This window comes from Anopheles cruzii, chromosome 2 (assembly GCF_943734635.1).
Source record: "Anopheles cruzii chromosome 2, idAnoCruzAS_RS32_06, whole genome shotgun sequence".
NCBI classification, from domain to species: domain Eukaryota; kingdom Metazoa; phylum Arthropoda; class Insecta; order Diptera; family Culicidae; genus Anopheles; species Anopheles cruzii.
Genome location: NC_069144.1, coordinates 25,614,578 through 25,639,220, shown reverse-complemented (window position 1 = coordinate 25,639,220; position 24,643 = coordinate 25,614,578). Strand labels below are relative to the sequence as shown.

General features: G+C 49.9%; 1 protein-coding gene across 1 annotated transcript in view; it reads right to left on the bottom strand.

Moving 5' to 3' along the window:
- The window catches only part of LOC128278745 (5-hydroxytryptamine receptor-like), a 32,054-nt gene extending 10,464 nt beyond the window's left edge, over positions 1–21,590 (bottom strand). The window contains exons 1-3 of the mRNA XM_053017474.1: positions 20,819–21,590; positions 8,267–8,510; positions 643–940 (exon numbers count right to left, since the gene is read on the bottom strand). Coding sequence (XP_052873434.1) covers positions 643–940; positions 8,267–8,510; positions 20,819–21,590 — 1,314 coding nt within the window. The remainder of the gene's footprint in view (positions 1–642; positions 941–8,266; positions 8,511–20,818) is intronic.
- Between the last annotated feature and the right edge of the window lie 3,053 nt (positions 21,591–24,643).

The following is a 24,643-nucleotide window of genomic DNA, read 5'->3' as shown; positions in this document are numbered from 1 at the left end:
CTGCAGCCGCTGACGGGGGTTGCATCGCACCACCGGCGCCCGTAACGAAGTCATCTTGCGCCACTTGAGGTTGAGAAATCAATTTCTCCGGAATCGACTGTCGACACATATGTCGTCGCTGTCGAAAAACGCTGGACGGGATCGGGCAGGGGGACTCGTGTTTACGACACGACACGTCATGTGAGAGGTGTCAATGTGAGGGCCCGGAAACGGAATTCGTACAAGAGTCTAGAGAAGTCAACCGGTACGAGAAGAGAAAGACGACCCGGTACAGGATGAAGGCGACAAAGGCAAAAGGTGAAAAATGAAGTGGTCAAAATAAAGTGGTGCAAGCGAAGTGGTGAAAATGGTAGAAATACTTAGACACGTAGAGTCGGAAAAACAGCGAACAAGTTGAACAACGAACACAAACCGGAACAAGAAAGTTGGTGATCGATTGAAAAACGAGGTGATTAGAAGAACGAGCGAGAGAGAGAGAGAGAGCGAAAAATTGGACAGAGAGTAAAACGGAAAAAGAAAGAAGCGAAAGACGCGAAACTGTCGTGTCCACGTGACAGTGAGGGGGGAGTGATAAAACGAATCGAACGAAAGCCGAAAAACCGAAACAAACCGAAACCGAAGCCCGCGCTGTGGTGCACGTACCTGCTGCCTCCGACGGATCCGCTTCCGGGCGGCGAGGAATATTCGCCAGTACAGGAACAGGATGACCAGCAGCGGCACGTAGAAGCTGGACGCGGTCGCGAAGATCTGATAGCCGACGTCCTGCGACACGATGCACTGCAGGTCCTGGTAGACGCGCGCCTCCCACTCCGGGTCCTTCCAGCCGAGCAGGGGCGCGATCGAGACCAGCACCGAGAGCGTCCAGATAATGATGATCATGTAGCCGATCCGCCGTGACGTCCGCTGGTGCGCGTAATCGATGTCCGTCACTGCCCAGTACCTGCCGGTGAAGGAATTTCCCTAATATTAGGTCTGCAAATTAATTCCTGCGGTTTTACAATAGGTATATGCAGTATAGGGTATTTGGTTAAAGTGCAAACAGCACCTTTTTTAAGCATTTGAAAATGTCAAGTTTTGTTCCTGGCAAAGTGTTTTTGCGGGAATTACTTTAATATGACGAAAAGTGTTACCGAAAGTCATCATATTTTTATGGCTGTTTATGGTGAATATGTTTTTACCGACAGAATGTGTCGGATGTGGTTTGCGCGGTTAAAAAGTGGTGATTTTGGCTTGCAAGACCAAGAGCAACCTGAACAGTCAAAAAGGATTGATGATGAAGAATTGGCAGTAATGCTCGATCAGGATGCATGTCAGACGCAAAGGAAACTTGCAGAAATGTTAGGAGTTGACCACACGACAGTTTCCTATCGCCTGAGTGTCGTAGGAATGATTAGAAAAATGTCTTATGGGTTCCACATGAATTGAAAGAAAGAGAAATTGAAAGAAGGAAAACCGGAATTTGCGAATTTCTGCTGGCGCGGCTGAAAAGAAAAGGGTTCATCACTGGTGATGAAATCATCACTGGTGATGAAAAGGGTTATTACAAGAATCCTAGACGCAAAAAGTTCTGGATACAGCCTGATGAACCAGGTGCATCGCAACCTAAGCGAAATATTCTTTGCACAACGGTTATGCAGTGCATATGGTGGGATATGAAAGGTGTGGTGTACTTTATGCTTTTAAAATCTAATGAAATTATTGAAGGACAATCCCATCAACAACAATTAATGCATTTGAAGCACAGCTTGGTCATAAAATGACGAAAATGGGATAAAAGACATGATAAGCTAATTTTTCAAAATGACAACGATCGACCCCAACTCGCAAAACCGGTCAAACCCTATCTCGAAAATGTCGGATGGGAATTGTTAACCCCCGCGCTGTGTTCTCCAGATGTTGCTCTTTCGGAATAGTAGTTGTTCCGTTACATGAGTAACGATTTGGCAGCACAGGGGTTAACTTATTATGAAAGTATTGATAAAAGGGTCTCTGATTGTATTGCCTCTAAAAACGAGGAATTCTATCGACACGGAATCGAAGTACTACCTAAAAGATGGAAGAAACTAAAAGCTAACGACGGACACTACTTTCATTAAGATAGTCATACGTTTTGTTGTTGTAGTTAGGTCACAAATATTGGATAAAACCACACGAACTCATTTGTAGACCTAATAGAAAAAAAACGTTTATTACCTCAAAAATATACTAATTCTGGCAATTTATTCCGTGCCGACATACACACCGGTCCGATCTTGGAATGGTGACGGTGTACCATCCACTTCCCGACAATTCTGGCTAGCGATACCGGTACCCGCAGCATCTGTCCGCAGGAGGTGCCTGCCGCTTCCTCGCATTCGTCCTGCAAAGGTCTGTCCAGCGGAGAGCGGGTTCGTGGCGACACACACAATACGTGCACGTGAAATTTGCATTTAAATTGAATGCAGTGCACGATATTTTACATACCGAAGCTGCAGCTTGCAGCGCCGAACGATTGGCCGCAGCTGGGTACTACACCGAGATGGCGCTGGCTGGCAAAGTGGGTCGAACGCTGCCACTGACAGTCTCACGTGTGCTTGTGTGTGTGTGTGTGCCACTCGAGCACTGTCCACATTCTCCGTCCGTCCACCGGTGCCGATGTTTTGACTTGAGCAATAGTTGGGCTTAACAAAAGCGCGTTAACAAGCTGCGTGAACCGCGAAGCTCGCGAAGTTTCGGCCACTCAGCCGTGTCGGGTGGAATTGAACTTGGGCGAGTGTTTTGCTTCGCAATTGGAAGAAGTTCCCGGTCGGAGTTTTCCTTCTCACACCGATACACTTGGGGGGGGGTCCTTTGAGAACTCAAGCACGGAATTTTATGTGTAAAAGTTGAATCCATTGCCCAAATGATTCGTTGTGCTGCAACTCATAACCCTGAAGTCTGACCCGCTGCTTCTAAGAGTTCCACAAGTTCCGGAGAACATGCACCACCGAAGCTCCTGTTGCCGGTGGGGACAGGGACTTACTGTGGGGTGGTGATAACGCTTCCTCCGCAGCGTACGCGAACCCATAAATATGGATTTGATAAATTATTTTGCAACTTGGCGCGGCGCTGCGCCCGGATGCACCGTGCAACCGTGCCATGCACCTGCCACGACGGCGGGAAATGTTTATCCTTTGGCATAATCTGTCGTACGTGCCGGAAGCCTGCAACGGAACAACCCGGGGGCCCGGGGTCTGTGTGCTGGCCGTGATTTTCGCGGGGCCTTCTTTCAGAGCGACGCATCCTGGCGCAGTGGCGCATGTTGCCGCCCGAAAAGAGGGCTTTCGGAGAAGGGTAAATGTTTGCTCACAGCACCAAGCGGTGCAAATTGTGTGCACGGCGCCGAAACAGCAGCACGGAGCTTACGGAGCACCGTAAATTGCTGAAAATGAATGTGCACTTTCGGTGGCCCGGCTGATCCCGATTAAACTCGGGAGCAGCAACATGTAGCCGGGGGGAGAGCTGAGTTTCACAAACCGCGCCGGGGTACGATTTGGAAGGTAGCCGAACATCCAATGGTGGCTCGGTGGTGGCCAATCGATGTAAAATTTCCCTCACGTTGCGTTGCGCCTCATTTTCTCTCGCTTTTGGGGGGTGCATAAAATATGCATCATCATCAGGATACAGGCGTCGGGGTTGATTGTGCATTTCGGGAGCCTTGCAGCGCTCTAAAGTGATACTCTTCGCGCGGATGGCAATTTCAGTAAATATGCGGCCGCGAACAATGGCGCACTTTGTGGGCATCTTTTCCAGAGCATTCACTCAGAAAAATACCACAGCGGCGCTGGCACCCATCAGCCGTCTTGCGTCCCGGGGAAACCCTCCGAACGGATTGATTGTGCCCGAATGGACGTTGTTGCGTTTCATCGTGGCAAGATTGCGTAGTAATTTAAATGGACTGTCAATGGCACCGCCAACTGGAACCTGATTGTAGTTAATGGCCCAATGCGGAAACGGCTACTTTGGCGTAGTCTTTGTGGCAACTTTTTTCGCCGCTATCCTGAAGCCGTGCAGCGCGGACCTTTTGGATGGTCTAAATTGAAATGAAAAAATCATCTCCCTTGAGTGGGGCAAATTTTTGCCCTAGATTTTAGGATGAGATGATTCAAGATGTCCTGCTTTTATGATGTAAAAATAATTTTCCGTTTTGTCGGCGCTTGAGTGGTGCCCGGCGCTCAGTGTCTTATGCTTGCCGGTGGTCATTAGCGCCGGCGCTAAGATGTGCCTTTAACATCATAATCCTCAGCGTGCACGCGAATACCCTGGCAGGGCCGGAGTGGTGCGCGCCTAACGATCCGTGGCACAATCTGTGTCCGCCGTGGACGGTGGACGAAGGGACGATGGCGCGCCAGAACAGAAGCCACCCATTATGCTGACGGTGGCGCTATGTGCCGTCGCTTTATGATGCCAGAGCAATCAAATTATCTTCCCGCGCGTAAGATAAAAGCTTTTTTTTTTGGACTCTCGCTTAAAAACAGTGATTAATTGTATCTGCCCCGATGGACCCCGAGAGCTCCAACTATTCGTTGCAATATGCTGCCAGGAAGCCACGAATTCCATACCGCACGACCTTCTGTGTCACTGTGACCTTCGCTGGAGCAAGAAAAAAAGGTCCCACCCCCCCGGGCGTAAACGACGTTTTTGAGGAGCATCTCCGTCTAATGGGTTTTCCGGTGTGCTGTTCCGTTCGGTTGTGTAGTTTTTCCCGAGCGCTCCGTGTGGCCGACCATCCTTTTCCAAGCGCTAATGCAATGACGGAACTCTCGCCCGAAGCCACCCGAGACCAGCTCTGTTCTGTGGCCGGAAGGTTGAATATGTGGGGCCTATGGTAGTGGTGGCCTTTTTGGCATGTGCACCGCACGGTGGCCGTGGTCGAAAGAAAGATGTCACGGCACTAAGTGGTAAGATTAAGAAATACGGGACACTCGTGGTAAAGAATTATGCTTCTAGGCACCCGACGGCCGAATGCTCGATGTATAATGCATGCATCTGGGAGCCGAAAAGCCAGCCCACCATTTGGACCATATGGCTACGGAGTGTTTAGCTTCGTCTTTGGCTTGGCAATAACATCTCCAACCGTGTACGAAACAACCCCGGCCGAACGGGGTGGCTCCTCGGGGACGGGCGAATCCTTTTGTTGCGTCTGAATATGTTACGAAATTGGACCCTAAACTTTCAACCGAACATGTGTCGGCGGCCATTGAATATACTTGCATCGGTCCCAAGAAAGGCACGGAGACATTTCTTCGGCTGGGTACGGCTACCGAAAGTTGGCCGACCATCTCGACCCAAGCAACGCATTCAGCACACAGTCGCCTGCTGCTATCAGTTATTTTTAATGAAATCGGTCAGCGGACCCGGCAATGGTGCCGGCGGTTCCGGTACAGGCTAGTCGGTGAAGTTAATCAGATTAGCCGAACACCGTGCATGGCACACAACTTTGGGTGTAAAAGTTTCTTTTCTTAGATACTTTTTGGTTCCGTTTCCCGTTTTGGGCAATTCGTTTTTGTTACACTTCGTTCAGGCGGGGCGTGAATACAAATGAAAGGCTCTGATGGTACGCGGCCGGATCCTGACACCGAATCGGGTTCGTAACGGGCTCAATATCGCAGGGCAGAACAATTGAACAGAGTACAATTTGTGGGATATATTAGACAGTCTAAAACGAAATCCATTATTTTTGCGTGTACTTCAACACATTTTTAAAGATACTTTCAATTGTCTGATATGCGTCAAATATGCACCGTTTTCTTGGAAAATCTGTCGCCTTTTTAAAACCAGCAGCTTCAGAACGACTCTCTCCTAGAATTTTTGGTCGTTATTGGCGAAAAACTCTAGCCATCCTTTTTTCTCAATCCTTTTTTTTTACCCATCATGTTTTTTGGTGTAAATAGGGTGGCGTCCAAACATCGAGTTTCTTTGCCAATCCAGCTTTGTGCAAATGGCTTTAAGCTGTTCGATGATTGATCTTTAGCTCCTGACCGATTCTCTGATGAAAATGCTGATCAACTTTAAATTATTTCTGTAATTTTATCGACGTTTTCGACGACGAGTCTGCCTGTGCCAGGTGCATCTTTAACATAAAAAATAACCGAAACGGCTCAACAAAACTCAAATTGCACATTGCCAGCTATTAGACAATCGGCACCACAAAAAACATGCACAATTTTAGCGACCTTGCTTGAATTTTCGCTTTTTGCAAAGAAAAACTTTAAAATGTACAGAATTTTCTCTTTGTTGACTTCCATTGTTAACACCCTGTAACTCACAAACGAATGGAAGAAACGAATAACAGTGAAAGTATGTTTTTAAGTATAATGTATCAGTTTTAAAATGAGCCTAAACTTGAATCTATTACTTCACAAGATATCGATCACCGAAGCCATCTACCGAGAAAATAATGGATATTTATTTCAGACTATCTAATATAAATAATCAATATTATGAACAATAATTTCGAACAATCACTCTAAACAACCGTTAACAGCTTGTTCATACAAAAAATGCAATTTCCTTCATCATTGCTTTGTGTTCTGTAAGTCGAATGCATTTTATGCTTTCATTTATTCAAATACCCTAAACTCGGCAACTTTCGGTTGATCTAATATGCTCAATGATTTAATGACTCTTCCCAAAAAGCACCCTCGGTTCACAGTCGCTCAACTGTTCCAAGCGTTAATTTCGAGAATTGGCAAGAACGATGTGTTCAACGCCGCGAAAGCAGTTGCTAAAGTAACCACGTTCCGGCGAACGGTGAAGTTAATAAAGCAGAAACTTGTTCACACAATGCAACTCATTTGCCTAATAACTTCTTGAGAACTCAGTGTGTGTGTCTGGGTGTGGGTGGCTGGTTCAATATCTTTCCCATGCATCCAAGCACACTACCCTAGAGCACCCCCTCGGCACGCCTCCCGGTTCCGGCGCCCACTATTGCAGCATATTCTACGCGACACATCAAAGCCCTCCCGTTGGATGCAGTTTATCGGGCGGTCTCGTTTTCGTTTGAACGACTCCACAAAGGAGCGTCCTCGTCCTGGAGTCGTCTCGTCCACGAGGTCTTTTGATTCGAAACTTGTTCGCCCCCTTCAGACGCCCTTCAGACGGTGTCCCATACGGTCGAGAGGCTGTCTCTGAAGACACACCAGAGGTGGCGCCTCCCGACGGTGGCCTCGGTCGAGAGTTAGTTTTGTAAAATGGTTTCCTTTAATTCACGGCACGGCACCCGGACGCAGGCTTTTGCTTGCTGGCAAAGTCTGTGTGGCTGCAGATAGGAAAGAAGGAGCACTCCGCTTGGTGCTCCGGAAATGCTGCTCGGGGACCGGCGCACGATAGATGAAGGGTTTCCTTCGGTATTGTTGGTGGTCCTTCGGAACCGGTTGGTCCTTTGTGTATCAATAGAAGTGAAAATAGGCTCAGCATGACGACGGCAAGCAAAGAGAACCGTGCACACTGTGGCCACGAGTACCGTACCTTCGGCAGGTGTTCTTGATCCTGCATATGTTAGCAAAATTCATTTTGGTAGCTGTCAATCTCCGATACGCTTGGGCGGCCCTGCTCCTCCTGGGTTCATTCTCCCAAGGGCCGTATGCCGGAATTGAAGATAATCTCCAGCGAGTTGCACGTTGCGCTCGCCTTCGGGATGGGCAAAGCGGAGCACGGAGCTTGGAGTTGAGGCAGAGCACATACATTACATGACAACGGGGAAAAAGGGACAAGATATGAGGCATCCACCGGAAGTGGATCCTATTGGGAGCGGGCGTGCTCGAGACGCCCGCTGTAAGCCGGGCGAGTTGAGAATGGCTTCTGAAAAGGTTGAGGCAAAACTGTTGAAACCGAAAGGATCCCGGACCCGGATTGGGAGGGATAACGCTGGCCGGCGGCCTCCTTTCATGCTGCCTTCTGTGCCATTTTAGGTTTTTATTTTGGGCCCCCATTACGTGCGGTGCATCGCAAGGAGACGTGCGCGCAGTGAAGAAAGGTGAATAGAATACATTTTAAAAGGACGATAATAAAAGACCGGATCCAGATCCGGGACGGTGGGATCTTTCGTTGCCGTTTTGCAAAAACCATCAGCGTGAAGCGTTGCACCGTTGGTCTTCAGGTAATCGGAACGAATGTTTAATCCGAGGCGAAGCGCGGAAACATTCTCGTGTGGCCACCAATAGTCAACTTCACCGAGCAGGGACCAACTTAGCTGAGCCGGAACTCGGAGTCGGCTCGGAATCGAATTACGACGAAAGGCACTTACCGGTCCAGGGCGATGGCTACGAGATGCAGGATCGAAGCGGTGCAGCACAGGACGTCGCTCGAGGTCCACATGTCGCAGAGGTCCGCTCCGAGTCGCCACTCCTTGGACACCTCGTACACGGCCCCGAGCGGCATCACCAGGCAGGCAACAAGTAGGTCCGCCACGGCCAGCGACAGTATCAGGTGGTTCGCCACACTCTGGAGGTTCCGCTCGAGCAGAATGGCCGCTATGACGAACACATTTCCTGCGAACGGACGAGAAGAACGCACCAAGAAGTCGGTCAACGGATGAAAAACATAGGAAATTAGTGACAAAGATGAGTGTGCCCCTAGTTTTTGTTGCTCGCTGGCTCCTGGTCTGAGTCCTGGTCCAAAATAGAGAGTCGCTCCACGCTCGTCGCTACGTCAAAGTTTGCAAAGCTTTATTGTTCCCCTTTTTGACGAAAGTTTTGCAAATAACCCATCGCCGCTGTGGAAAAGTAATTACTGTTATGATGTGATTGTTAAAACTCAATTCGGATACAAAATTGCTATCGAGAGCGAACCCGATCTTGAATCGCAGACATTTTACAGCATAATTACGTACACTTTAACGAGCAAATCTCATCCCCCGGACCGATCGATATCGGACGGCAGCAAGTTCGGAATTTTTGTCACGTAGTCGACCGTCTTCTCGGTCGCCACGACTATCACGACGTCGCCTTCAGGCCAGCAGCGACCGTCACGGCGGTGGACCGTGCCCTAGGTCCACAAGGTACAACCCGAAATAGGTGAAACGGACGGCACCTCGCCGAAACTCGCCGAGAAGTCATTCGTTGAAGGGCGCGTCGGTCGGCTGGTGTCGAAGCTTAGCGTGAAGTGCGGAGGGTGCGAAAATGATGTCCAAAATGAAGTTTTACTTTCTCTTGCGCTCCACCAAATCGCTTTGATCGATCGAACCCACTTCTCCGTGCGCAGGCAAATCCTTAACTTCCTACGTCCAAAGTAAGCAGAAATCCGGGGTAAAAGTTTCTGCATCAGCTCGATTGGCCCGGCTTTTTTTGTGTCCACGCGCACACGTTAATACCGAGGCGGATTAGGAGAAGGGTGGATCGGCCATCGGCGGCGGTTGGGCTCGTCCTGGCAGCACCACAGTTTATCTTGTGGAGCGCTACAGAGAGTAAAGTACAGAGAGTCCTTTTCGCCTTACCGGGTCTAGCATTCGGGTGTTGTCGAGAAAGTTGAGGAAGGCCCACGTTTTTTGGGTGACCTGGCGAAGGAACCGAAACCTGGAACGTGACAAAATGGATTATCGTCCAAGGGCCGCAAACCATTCCCCCCGCCCCGAATGGAGATCATGCGCTGCCGCTGGTTAACCTGCTGACTTTGGAGACAGCCGTCGGGGTCCGACCGACAAGATGTTTGATGGATTTTATTCTAGTTTTTTATTCCTTTCGCTCCTCTTCTCGAGCACCGTTCCGGCTTTGATACGCACACTTCTGCCGGCCGGAAATGGTGATGCGTGCCTGGCATTCGGTTTACCGGCCGGCCGGTGGCCTGGTGGCCGCACTTGGGCCTGCCTTCCGCAAGTAAATATTTGGAATGGACGACCGGACAAACATCCTACGGTGGCAGTAGTGTGTGGAACAGCAGCATGACAGTTGAAGGGTGGACAAAACCAATCAAATCACTCTTATCGTTCTCGCCGGCCGCTGAGGATATTGTTGCCAGCAATGGAAGCGGAAACGAGTCTTTGCATAGCAGCCAGGGCAACAATTGGACTACTCAGAAGGGGCGGGCGTGCCGTTCATGTCCGTCTTCAGGAAGGCACTTTTCGGGCTGGTGACAAAAGCCAATAAAGAAGTAAAATGTGCTCTTTAAATATGACAAACACCAACACCGGTGCGAGCCATGTGTCGCAGATCCCGGGCTCGTTTGTTCCGTAATCTACCAATTCACGATAACACGTGTGAGCCGGAAGTAGCCGACGACACTCTTTCTGTTTACGGGATAAAAACTCACCATCGCTGACGGTTGACGCCTCTACCGGTTGAGCGCGTCAGCGAAAAAGTGACAGCCGAATGACATAAACTTGTCCATCAACGAGAGCATTATGTAGTTTTTTGCTATTAAACAAGAGCAAACTCTTTCTCGGCGTACACGTTGAAGGGCGACTTATAATCGTTTACACAAACACCGGGGGGTCGGCGACTTTTGCCAACTTCGTCCACCGTCACTTGACAGCTGACACTTTCGCTGTCATCCGATTCCGGGACAAAACTTGACCGCGGATCGGTGAGAGGTAAGATCAACAGAAATCAATTCACTTGGTCAAACTATTACCATATCACCAGAAGAACATTCCTACGGAGAGTGTCCTAACCACAAACCGAAGATCCGAAAACTTACGTTGGGTTTACTGCAAGAATCACCGCCAACCCACAATCCTTTCCGACGCTGGCTACCGTAAGTCCTTTTCTGTGGTCTTTCGTTCGTTCAATTACACAAATGTAATGACTGATTAAATAGTACATTAAACTTGGCGCTGGTTTGTGGAAATTCATTTCCGGTCAGCCCCGGCCCGGTCGATCGATTGGTGATGCCGAGGCGGCGGCGCGGCCGGAGTGGAAAACTTTTAGCGGCCACATTGTAACTTTTCCAATATGCATCGCTTACGGCCGAAAGCACATTCTAAGTCTGCAAACCCCCGGGTGGGCCAGGGCGAAGTGAAACTTTCGGGAACCCATTAGGAGTACGGCCGGCTGCACCCGGTGCCAAAACCCGACGACAAACCAAACTCGACGGTCGCATCCTTTGGCCATTTAGTAGCCCAACGCGCTTCGGTCGACAATTATTTCCGACCAATCGGCGGGTTTCTTTTCCCCGTTCCTCCGCCAGAAGAACTTCTTTTCGCTCGCTTTCAATCGGCCTGGCCTGGATGGCCAGTGAAGTCCCGAAGCTGGAAAGAAATTGTGTGAGAAAATTTTTTATAATTAGTTTATTTACTTGATAATAGCTTTAGTTGCTTCGGCCACTTGGGCCCGGGTTTCGGGACCGATGCCTTGTACGGGGAGCGCTAGGTTAGGGTAACTCCTTAGAAGGAGCTTCAATTGAAATTGATGTAACTGGGTGGCCGTTAGAGCTTGGTATAAGTTTCCGTAACAAGCTTTTATGCTGAATCTGGGTACTTTTGGGCAGTTAGAGAATGTTTGAAAAATAAGATGTTGAGTGTTTCATGATGTTCCATCCATGATAGGTCAAATCAGTGCCTTCATTCAAAATTGGGTTTCCCGTATTGGGCGCTTGTGCCTGCCCATCTTTCGGAAACGTGAAATACTTAAGAGTAATGGTATGAAATGGTGGAAGAAAAGGACATTCAGTAGGTGGATCGTTTTAGTATGAAAGAAGCTTCTCTCAACCTTTTTAGTAAGCTTTTGATCTGTAGAAAAGATTCAATGTTCGGTACAAGTCATTGGCTTAGGTTGCTCAAGATATCGAAAACGGGAAGATCAGTTCTTCGCCAATCGAATTAACCATTTAACGAACCAGACAAAGGGACACAATGAATGTCCGAACAAGGCGTTTTCTTAGGAAGGTGACACTAATTGAATCGTAATGTGCACTTTGACCTCACTCATTCAACGACCGCGCTTACTAACACGTGACTGGTCGCACATTTGTGATCGTGGGATTTCGCGAGCATTACGAGTCCCCCTCTCGGGGGACGCGCATAGCTAATTGCCGTAATTCGATTAGCAAAGAGGGATCCCCAACGGGACCACGGCTGCCACGGTAAGTTGACAGCATCAGGTGTCCCGGACTTGTGGCCGTAGCTCACCCCCAGAGTCACTGGCCCGTTAACGGGGGACAGTTAAGATGCTGGAGAAATTGTCTCGAAAGTTTTCCAATATTGCCTTCGATATTGACAAAAGTTTCCACTCCAGAAACCGTTGGCTGATGGTGTAAATTTTTAATCACGCCCCACCGGTTGGGCACACGGTAATGTGCCTTGCTGGGGATGAAAAACGCGTACAAATGATCAATATTAAGCGTCCGATTTAGCTCGTGTTGTTGTATTAAAATTCTCGCTTCGTTTTGCCGTGGCCCAAGCACAATCACCCCGGGCGAAACGACTTTTGCCGATGCAGTGTCAAAGGGCTCAAGAGAGCTTTATCATTTATGCTTCATCGTGCCCCACAAAAACAACCCAACCCAAGCAGCAGGAGCGCCAAAAACGGCGTCCCCAGCAAAAACAAAGAAACCAGAAAATCACGGCCTAAAAGCATTAATAATTAACTTAATTTTTAACCGAACCGAAGCAGTGATCCCGCTGTTCCCGCTACGGTTGTTGGAAACTTCCGGGCAATTTTGTCGCCCTGAAGCGGACGGGCCTGGTCCGCGTCACGGGCCACACGGTGATCAACGTCACCACGGACGTAACTCAAAAATACAAAAAAAAAAAACCGTAACTGAACTCCCCGGAGCTAGGCACGGAACGGGTTGTCCGTCGGTCGACTTTCCGAAGATTTCGCGGGATGCCCTGTTACGTCATTGGCATCCCGGGTTGCCAGGAAGGGCAACTTTCCCGCTGTGCCCATTGTTTTGCCCTTCGTCGCTTTCGGCGTAGCGGAGCAAGTTATAATTGGAAAAGATGAACCGCAAAAACCCCGGACCCCCGGAGAACCCAAGTAAAGGATGTGCCACGCGGCACGCGTCTTCTTGTGTCACGGTAAAAAAATTAATTGCAAAAAGGACGTCCGGGCGCGTCGCGCGTCGGTTTGGTGGCATAAAGGAAGGCCGGGCGTTTCCGGTTTCGCTGACGACACTTTCTCCCACACCGGGAAAGCGGAACACGCCGTAATTCAATTCGCTCATGTTTTTCAACCCTAACACAAAACCACACCAATGGGAGGTGAATCTAAATTTAATTAGCCTCCCGCCCTGAAATGGCTATTTTTGTAGATACATTTCTGCACCACTCACGCACCGCCTACGGCGTATTCCGGAAGGAACCACAGGAAGCATTCCGGCGTCCCACGGCCGGCCGGTGCCATTAGAGCCACCGCGGGACGGGGTTCCATTAGGGGTGTCTTAAAATATCCTGCATACAAAAATTAATTCAATTCCACAATAAACACACTTCCGGAACTGACGAATTAACCGGATCCCGTGACATGCGCCATAAATTAAGGACAAAACAAAGATGCCAAGGACGTCACCAACGTGGGCTTCGAAAAAAAAGGTTATAATTATCCGAATCGGTCCCGGAAGGACACTTCGAGTGCTGGTTCGCCGCTCAATCCAATCGTACCGGCACCGGTAACGACTTCTCCGGGTCGGTTTCGCATTAAAACTGGATGTTTGATGCTGCGTTTGATGTGCTCTTGATTTGTTGTGTCGTGTCCGGTGTCCACCGTGACGCGTTTAACCGATTTGACGGTAGGGCGCGGGATGATTTGGAGGTCACGATCCATCGGCTCCCGGCTCCAGCATAGTACGTACGTCAGCGCGAACGAAAACTGATCCATAAAAGTCGATCTAATAGACCGCCAGCCCAGCGTTTGTGGTCCCCCCGAAAATTACACGTGCCACCCGATGCCAGGACGATGACCCACCAGCAGGGCTGAATCGCGATCCTTTAACCTTCAACCCCCGGCGTCGTCGGGCGTTGGGACATCAAAATGGCCAACAAATCGGGACAACGGCACAGTGCAGACAAGAGCGAACGTTAAATTGTTTTTGTGTCATAAAAATACAGTCCAAGGGAGCCTAGAAATCCAAAATTTTCCGGCCATTCGGCGTGTGTTAGGGGAGGCCGAGGGACGAACAAGCCATGTTTCGGGTGGGTGGAAATTGATTCCTTATCTGCCGCGAGCCTCATATTCGTGCGTGTTGTGATGAGCCAGCAAGAAACGGGCCGGCCACAAACCGGAAGAAGTCAAAGTTCAAGGTAACAAGGACGGAAAAGCCAGAACACCGCCGCCCGACCGGGCCACCGTTCTTATCAGGTTTCGGTCCGGCCGCGGATCTTTCGAGCATCGAACAATATTGATGTAATTACTTTTATCGCGAACATCAAAGTCGAGCACAGGGAAACGATTGGAAAATCGCTAACATCCGTCGTCAGAGACGCGCGACCAAAAAGAGTGGCGCCGCTTCGGAAGGCAACGTTGACAACGTAGGGCGCATAAAAAACGGGGCGACCATTTTGTCGGAGCTGGAACACTCACTTCATCCCCGGTAGTAATCAATCATGTGCGCGGCCGCGATAATACGCGAAAAGCGTTGAAAAAAAGGGTTTACGGGGCGCATTTCCCGCGTTTTGCATAAATAATCTCCTTCGCGTGGCGAAAGCCGATGATTGGCCGCACGCCGTGGCGGTTGATTAACTTCCAGTTAAATAAAGCGTGCCTTCGGTCGCGCTGCGCCGAGACTTTGTAGCCGCGGAAAACATGGCCGCGGCCGGAAAAATGTGTCCTCAGGCCAAAGCAAAACCCCCGGGCAGGGCTGCAAAACAATGGCTTTTATCGAACAGCATCAGCCCGTGTCAGGCGTGTAGCGAGGACCCACACAGAGTGTGTAATTTATTATCCCCCAGGTGACAGTTAGTTTGACGAAGTCCGTTATCGGTGGCCAGCCTTCCAGCTAGCCTTCGGTCGGTCGGGCTGGGTTGTAACTTTTATGCCGCATATGTCCGGCGCCCGATCCACAAGGTGCGGTTTAATGATGATGAAGACGAATGTTTACGCTTCCGGGAGGACATGCACCGTTTGCCGGCCTGGCACCGGTTCTGCATAAATGTGACACCTGTTCCACCCACTGTGGCGGGAGGCTATATTTATCTCTCCATTCTCTCTCCCTCGGTCGCTCTCGAAGGCGAGTGACGGTCCTTGGCGAGAGGCGGTTACAAGTACGCCCCACACAGGCAGCTTGTCATCGATGCTTGGAGCCGAAGCGATGCGGCCGGGCTTTTATTTATTTATAATCCATCAACCCCATCCACAGCCCGGTCACGTCGCAGGATTTGGCACGCCAGGATTCGAGCGCCCGCAGCACCGGGCAGGTTTTATGCTCTAACAGGAACCACAATCAATCTCCATAAACGCTCCACTACTTCCCCGGATGAAGGTCACCGTCCTCTCGAAGGCACCCTGCTTGTGTGCTTGTGTAGGCTCACGATTGAATGTTCCGCCGAACGAGCGCCGATTGTGGTCAATTATTGAGAGTGGTTTTTCCGCGTAGGGATGGAAACACAGTGCAATTGTGAAGATGGCAAATTACCTTAAGTGGCTTTCAAATTGTTTCTCCACATGCTCGATGGCTGGCTGGCTGGCTGGTGCCTCACCTCCCATTCGCCCCACTGCGCTGCATCGGATCGAAGTTCACGGATCACGGATTGGGTCAACGAGTCGTTTGGAGCAATTTTACGTCTACCCTGCCACCTGTCAACCGGATGTCACGCCAACTAGCCGGGCCGGGCCGGGCCGGGCCGGGTGCAAACTGCAAAACGGTGCAGCGCCAATACGGCCAATGAATGGCTTTGTCGTGCCGCCGTTCCGTTCGTATAATTTTCCGAACCATTTGACGTGCAAAATGCCAAAACATCTGTGATTAGGGGGGTTCATGGCCAGTGAACCATCGGTTCCGGTAGATCCGGTTCCGTTTGCCGGTCGGTTGCCGGTGTACATCGTCGTGTGGAGCAATGAATGGAATGCCGATGAAGCGCTGCACTGCACGGTACTTGCAGTGCAATGCATCGGAAAACGGCACGACTTCATATTTCGATTTTTGATTGGTTGTTTACAGGAAACAAGGAAAAGCGGTCCGGTACCCGGTCCGTAGCTAAATAAGCACTCGGAATTTAATTTTGAGGAAGAAAGAAATGTGGAAAATTCCTTCCAACGAGATTCCAATTCCAATTATGAGCAAAATTCTTTCTGTTTGGGTCCTTTTGTGGTTATTTTTTCAGATCTCGGTTTTCGGTAATCTTATTTTCCAATTCAATTGTTCGTTTGGTTATTTTCCCCCCAGTTTCACCGTCCTCACAAGCGGCATCGACAAGACTTTTTAGGACAAAAAAGGACACCCTTCTCAAGCCGCCCAAAAACCAATCCATTTCACTCCGTAGGTTCGAACAAGGTCCTGCGGGTCGTCGAACTGTGCGCGTCGGCTGCCCATAAATTCATCCATTCATTTGCAATAAAGAAAGTAAATGGCACCAGAACACACCTTCCACGGAAAGCCGACTTTTCTCGTGGCAGTATATACAAATTTCGTCACCGTCGACGGCGGTGGCGTCTTTGGAGATCGCAATCTACACTTTCCTTTCCACAGCTCGTCGTTCGTTTGGGGCCATAAATAATTTCCATATATTCCACCGATGGTTTATGATTATTAGCCCCATTTATCATGCGAAGCACCCGGCCGGAAGGCGTACCGGTTTGGAAAAGCTACGGGCACGGGCACCGGGCGGTTCCCGGTTATCGACGCCCTGCAAGCTTTCGCCCGTTCGCTTCGCCCATTTTTCGCCGTACGCTCCGTCGACAGTTCGAAGGTGTTACGGCTTCCTGCGGCTGTTACTTATTGCTGAGCCCGATTTATCGGCGATTGTTTTGAGGGTTAACACCGTGCAGACAACCAATCGCGAGTTCTAATCTCGGTACGGGAGGTTGAAATGAAAACGAGTGAAAGTAACCATCAGTTTGGTGTGCGCGACGCACCAATCTGACGGCCATTAGACGGCCATTAATCAATAGAGTGCTCCGGGATCCAATGTTCTCAATCCACCACCAACCAGTGTCTTGGGCGCCCTTTATCGAGTGGCACGTTAAATGGTCCACGAAAGATGAACTAAATTTTCTCGAGATATCATAACTCGTAGATTCGCGGAAAGTCGAATCATCGCGTGAAGATTTTGGCGCCGGCGACGGCACCACAGGACCACCGCAATGGAGCGCAATCTCGGATCACGGCTAGCGTTGACTTCTTAAAGCGAATGCGATAGCTTAAAGGGAACTCTAGGGACAAACCCTTGAATAAGGATAGTCAAGCGATGTCTTAAGTAAGCCTCCCAATGCCCGCCAGCGCATAATAGACACCCCGAAAACTTACACGTTCAAGGCATGTCTTCTGCTTGGTCGCTTGCTGAGCGGTTTCGAACTTAAACTAGACCTAGACCGCCTCCGTGACTAGCAACTCCACGGGCGGATGGTTAACTAACGTTCACTAGAGGATAGCACATTGTTGCGTTTATTTTCGCATCATTGGAACGAAATTTCTCGGGGTTGTGGTCTTTTATTTTCTTCCAAACCCAGAGCTTCGAACAGAGATCGACCGAGGGCCGCGTGAACCGGTTGGCCCGAAAGTCATTTAATTTTCCAGCATAATTGCAGGTTTTCTTACGCCCGACCGACCGAGGCTGAGACGCCGCGGGCAATTGTTTGCATGTTTTGCTACACAGAAAGTTGCACAAAGAGTTTAAGCAACTTTGCAAAATCTGGCCGCGCTTGCCGCCAAGTCAAGTTCCGATTCAAAAGCTCATTAAAAGGGTAAATCAATTGTAACTGGGAGTCGGTGGGTCGGCTGTAAGTGCGAGAGAGCGAGAGTTTGCGCTTTACTTTCCGTATCGATGTTGAAATTATAGGCGAAAGATCAAAACCGGGCCGAAGCCGATGCACGGCTTTGCATCGGCTGTGGTTTTGTGGTCTACCAAATTCCTGCGAAAGCAGACGAATTGTTTCATTATTTATTTCATCCTTTATTTATGTGGCGCTGAACGCCTCGGGGGGCGTCAGGGTGAACGAGCGGAGCAGCATGGGGCATAAACTAGGCGCATAACTTTCGTCCCCAACACCATGAACGTCGCGCGAAACTCTCGAAGTCAGCTAGTGAAGCGATTCCTCCTGTGGCGATTCCTGGAAGGCGAGAGCTGTCATAAAGTATCGATAAAGTTTGATCTCGTTTCAAGCTCTTCGGAGTTTGGAGTGGCTCGTCCGGGTTTTATTAGCCTGAGCCCGGCTTCGAGCTCGTCACACGCTCAAGGCTTCCGCAAGGCGTATGTTTGCCCACCCATCGGTAAGCCCCCCCCCAGTAAAGCCTGACGCCACTGCTACCGGGGCTGTCGCTGGTACTTAGGGACCGAACTCTTCACCTAGCTGTCAGAATCTGAACGTCCGAACTGGTATGAGCGCAATGCAAAACACGTCCACCGAGCGCAGCGCAGGGCGAACGATGTTTTAAATTTACATAAAAATTCCTTTACATGCAAAGTGCCCCCGAGCATATTTGTGTACAAATAAACGTTCGCCAAAGCTGGGCTTTGCCAGCCGGTTGGTGTTTGTGTGTGTGTGTGGGTTGTTAACATTCACCTATCGTCGGCTACATCACAAAACAACAATCACGATAAGACCCCCAATCAGTCTGCCCCAGAGTGGCTGCCGGGAAATGGTTTCGTCGGCCTCGCTGAGCATCTCCGCTCCGGTGGTAAGGGAAAGAATATTTTCCGCATTTCTTTTCAGTTTTTTTCCATAGACAATAGACCGGAGGGTCGGAGGATGCACTTCTTGCGAAAGGTTCCATCTGCCGAAAGGCGAAACAGAACAAATCATTGTACTGTAGGCGAATACCTTAATTTGATTTGTAACGTGATAGCCCGGCATCGCCGTAGTCTTATCGTGGTGCTATTTGTATGATAAAGAATTATCATACAAATTCATTATTTTCTGTGATAAACTTCACAATTTTGTGGCCAAAAGCGGTTTCGAACAACGGCTACACTGTTACAGAGTTTGCCAGAAATATGGCCCGCATTCGCTGTTGCCGTTGGATGAATAAAATATGATGATTCCCGGGGCGAGAAGCCACGGAACGGGTAAATAAGGTAGCAGGAAGGACCTCGCATACCGTCAATGGCACCGTCAGAGTAACGGCGTCTTACGGGACCGTTCGTCTATTGCTTCCCGTTTCCTGTTCCGGCGCATGGTAAACTTTTGCCACAGCGAAGCATAACCGAGCCAGCGCTTCGTTTCGTGCAATAAGGATCGGAAAAAAATGAACCAAAAATGGTTCGTGGCCTCCCTCTTTCTCTCGGTCCCGAGGCCACGTGTCACGTGACAGCGGCCCCAACGGTACGCACGGTGGTACTGACAGTGACGATGACGCTTGTACTGCCCCAAATTGAACAAGATGGTCCGCGAACCGCGTACGGGGAAGGCCCTTGCGGAAGATCATCAACCTTCTACTGATCGGTGTGTTTATGGTATACGAGGTGTGTTCAAAAAGTATCGCGACTTTTACGAATTTCCCCGGGTTACATATGTCAGTGACTTTTGGTGAAAAGTTCGGCCATTTTGAGTAATCAGTTAATTTTTGACAGTTATTTTGCTTGAACGTGTTTTGGTTCATCGTCGATTTTTGTGTACTCCAAAAGTAATTGATCAAGAAGCGGAAATTTGAGTTTTGGAACCTGGAAAAATCAAGGAAAAGTCACAGGGGAGCAGATCTGGAGAATACGGTAGCTTTGGCATCATTAGAGTGTTGTTTTGGTCAAAAATTCGGGCAGAAACCACGATGTGACAGCAGGAGCGCGACAGCCAATTTTAGATTTCCCACAAAACCGGGCATTTGTGACGGATTGCTTCGGGCAAATTGCGCATAACTTGCAGAAAATATTCTTTATTGACCTTTCAATCTTTTGGCAACGACTCATGATGCATCACAACCCTTCAGTCGAAGAAAACTGTAAGCAAAACCGTCACATTCGGCCAAACTTGGCTTTTCGATGTTCACATCTTCTAGGGCCTCTGAAAGTACCGATAAGCACTGCTTTTGGTCTTAATAGCTTCACCATAAGCCACAGTCAACATTTCAAATGCATAAATTAAGAGCGCAATTTCGTTTTTCAGACAAAATTTGATAAAGTTTCATTGCCATTCATTTTTTTAAAAGAGACAAACATCGAGATGAGCCAAATCTTGTCCAAGCAAAACAGCTGTCAAAAATTGATTGATTACTCAAAATGGCTGAACTTTTCACCATAAGTCACTGGCACGTGAAGCAACCTTGCGGGAATTCAAAAGTCGCGATACTTTTTGAACACACCTCGTATTTGAGTTTTCCTGGCCGAGACCAACACGAAAAATAGACCCAGCCAAGCGAAAACCCGTGGGTTTTCTGTTCCAAAAGAGGCGTACATTTTGATTCTCGCCACCGAAATGGAGCCACCAGCTCGTCGTTCCGTTTCTGGCGATGAGGTGATAAGACCGACGGGTGCCACAAATTTGTCCATCAACCCGGGGTTGCCGGGGTTTGCTTGTTTTTCATAAAAATGGCGCTTTTCGGAGCCATAGAAAGGGGGCTGGGTGGTGGGTTTTGAATTCTCTCCACCCCGCCCGGAGGGTCCTGGTCCAGGAACCGACCAGAATCGTCCGCCGGTGGCGACTTATTAAATTATGGACCATTTTGGGCCATAAGTTTGCCATATGTGCGGTGTGGTGTAATCATGACGCCTAGGGACGCCTTGTTAGCCGTTTGGGTCCGAGTTCGAGTCCCCCCCCCCCTCCTCCATCAGACTTACCGATTACGGTCGCCAGGATGACGATTCCCAGCACGACGGCGGTCGCGATCACGCGTATCAGATAGATGGTCGTCTCGCTGGCGAAGGCGTCATCGTCGTCGGCCGGCGACAGTGTCGTCCCGTTCGGGTCGTACCGGCCGGTGGTGGTGTTGTTTCCGGCGCTCCCGGTGGCACCGTAATTGAGCAAAAAGCAGTTGGTACAGTTCAGCAGCGCCATCAGCTCGTCCTCCTCGAGCAGATCTGGCAACGACAGGGCGATTCCGCGCGGCATAAGCGACGACGCGCCCAGCGTGGAGTTGCTCGAGTCCTCGTCGCCGCCATAGTCCGCGTCCAGGCCCGCACTGTAGTTGCCGAGAAGCGTCCGGGTGAGGTTCTGGACCGTCGCCGTGACCGACGCAAGCGGCGAACGGTCTGCCGGGAACGGCGTCGACGGGACATCAGCTAGCGACAGCTGATCGACCACCACGCCACCGGCCGTCGTCGTCGCCGTTCCCGGTGACGTGTACGGTTCGGAGTAGGATGCATTTCCGAGGGTCGGGCTCGCGGTCGGACCGGTGGACCGAACGTACGCCGACCAGGTAGCTGTCGTCGTTGAAGGTAGCGCGCTATAAGAGGTGACCGAAGGAGGGGCACTGGAGAGGACGGTGGCGGGCGGGAACTCATACGTCACTCGGGGGGTTGGCGGGCTGGCGGGCTGGTCCCGGGACCTGGGCAGCAACGCGGTCCAAGCAAATGATTCATTCGTTGGGCTTCCACCGTCCATCAGGGCCATGTTAGTTTGTCATTGACGTTCGGCCTGACGTTCGGCTGGGCTCCCCACACGTAACCGTGTTGTTCACTATTGTTTCACTCCCGAGCGGACTCATCGGATGAGTCGCCGGCGGCTAATCACTCTTTGTGCTGGTCCTGGCCCTTGTTTTCTGCGTGTGTGTTGAATTAAATTACTTTTCTTCCATATTTTTTTTTTTTGGGTTTCGCTTAGATCACAACACTAACACTCAGCCGATCGATTTCAGAATTTTGACACACGCGCGCGCCTACACAAACACGATTCACATTTTCTACCGCGTGTCTTCACGCGCGTCCGGACCATAGTGTCACTTCTAGTGAGTTTCCCACGGTACCGGCTTCCGGCTGACATCGTGTGTCAGGCGTGCCACCGATAAACCATCGCCACCCGCCACACGTTAAGCGGATTCGAATCGAATCATGCTCAAATGGCCGAAAGACGGATGTCGGCGACGATGTTCGGATACTACGATCTGACTGTCTGAGGCGTCTGATAACATCCTGCGGGAGAAAAAGATAGAGAGAGAGAAAGTCACGAATCAGTAGCACATTCGATTTGGCGGGATTTGGCAGGAATCGTTACACGTAATTGGCAATGCGCGCTGGTCGAGAATTAAAGGATCGGCGGGCTAATCAAATGATGATCATGATTTAGAAGGCAACAAAAACGCAGAAAATATCAGCCGGCATTTCGGAAATCGCCCGGAACTACGATAATGATTCGATACACCGGGCTTCGTTGTGCCGGGCTCACTGTGAGTTCCATGCCATTAAACCATTTCACGGTCAATCGAACGGATCGATTCTAATTTAATTGCCGGCCCGGTAGTGCATCCGAACCCGGTTGCGATGGTAACAATTGTCCCATCGTTAGACGCGTCACCGACCGTCACGGAAGCCGTCGAAGGACAGCAGTAGACCCAGACCCTCCGACAGGTGCAATGGCGGATGGCCAAAGGGGCGCAGCGTTTGCATTGCATGGGCGCCTTTATTTGCAAACGTGCACCGAGGACCGACCTGAAACGGTTGCTGCGCCGCGAATCGCCGGAAAACCCGGAATTAATCGGTGACATTTGCACAGCCGGTTGACAGACTTTTAACGTTGGTTTGAAACGGAACTACGGCTTTTCCGATTTGTCGAAAAAAAAACTGCCAATGGATGTGCGCAAATATTAGCCAGCTGCGAGTCATTATTGATGTTCTGAGTTTCGGTCTGAAACTACAGCCTCATGATAGTTGAATATTAATTCTTTTCCAAGCCAAAACTGCCCACCGCAATCTGGAAGATTAACATTAAAATGGTTAAGCAAAAATGGAATTTTAATGGCAACCTCTGAAACAATCAATGGACGTCGACGCCACAAAACGAGACCCAAAATTTGTTTGAACTTCGCCTCGCCTCTCAAATTAGGGTCTCCCCAAACCCGAAGGGGGTCCCGAACCAGAATTTACGTACTACACAACCCTTAAATGATTAACACATTGCACGGCGTTCTGGGACCTTGCCGGGCAAACAAACCCGGGTCGGTCGGCGGGGCCAATTTGCCCGCATAGGAAAACCATTTCAAAAGCACCCGTTGTTCGAACAACACTCCGTTCCGTTGGGTCCTTGGATCGAAGGAAACGGAAAAACTGAACCCAGAAATCCCAAAAGAGCAAAGTTCCGCTAAAGCGGAGGATGCCTTTTTCCTGCCCGAGGGGGTAGGACCACAGGCCCCCGCAAAGGGTCCCCGGTGAAGGTTCATTAGGATATTCGATTCGATTATGCTAATGGAAGGCTACGGATCGTCGGAAATCAACCATCGAGTTGTTCGGCCGGTGGACTTCGACCGGAGATGGTTTTTATTTTTTCCTTCCTTGCGCCCTCTTACCATAGTTGCGTGGCGTTGCTGCTGACCCCGTTGGGTCGAGTATAAATTCAATCTGGGCCTGACAGGGCCATTCGAGCACACACACACACTCGTGTAAGGGCCGACCGACCATTTACCCAATGAGCGGCTCAGTTCACTCCCGCACAGAACGTTTATGCTCTGATGAACATAAAAGCGGTATGCGCTGATAAACGTCGCGGCATAAGCGAAGCACAGAAACAATGTTGCGCTCAACCGACGCACTATCGAGATGGAATACAGATTTGAGACGAATCCAATGGCCTGGCGTGTTCCGTGTATCGAAACATGAAATATTACATGCAGATGACGGATCCGTAGTTGATTGAACATCAGTAACCTTGGGGGGGTTCGTTCTGTTTTTCTTCATCACACTACACACAGCTTGTAATCGATACTTTCCGACGGCCAATCATCCGTGTGTTAAACTCAACGTCAACCGCCAGCACAGAGTTTCGATGGTTCGAGAACAACACGCTACATTACAGGGCCGGATTGAATTACACCACACCACACCTACGTTTCGCAACGGATTAATTACAGTGCATAAAATGTATAAAAAACAGAGCCACTCATCCACCCGTCATGGGCGCGATCCCAAAAATATCACATTCAATTACTGTTTGCTTCGGTTTCGGCTGAGCAAAATAAAATATTTGTTGTAGGTCATAAAAACGGCGGATCTCGCGTTCGGATACACTCCGGCCGGTGATTGAATTTCCGATTTGCGTATCAGTGAGCCGGGCAGCCGGAATCGTCCTCGGCAGGCGCCAGTTGTGACGATCACCCGGGCCCGAGATTGTAGAGCGAAAGTAGCAAAATAAATCAATTAATAATGTTTGCTAGCACTTCGGGCTCGCCTCGTCACCGGTGCGGAAGCCAAAACCACTTCACGCGCACACAGTAAACGCACACACCCGAGGGACCGCTTCAGGACCGTGTCACCAGAGAGTATCCGAGTATCCAGCAAATAGGAAGCAGCGAACGAACGAACGAATAACTTTTCACAGCTGACGTGATGAATTTATTATGATTTTTCAAAAAGTTATGAGTACCGCCAGGTGTTGTCGCTCCTGGCGAACGGCCTGTCGTAGTAGGCTTTTCGTACGCCAGGCTTCTTGAGCGTCAGCGGCTGGTGTGCATAGCA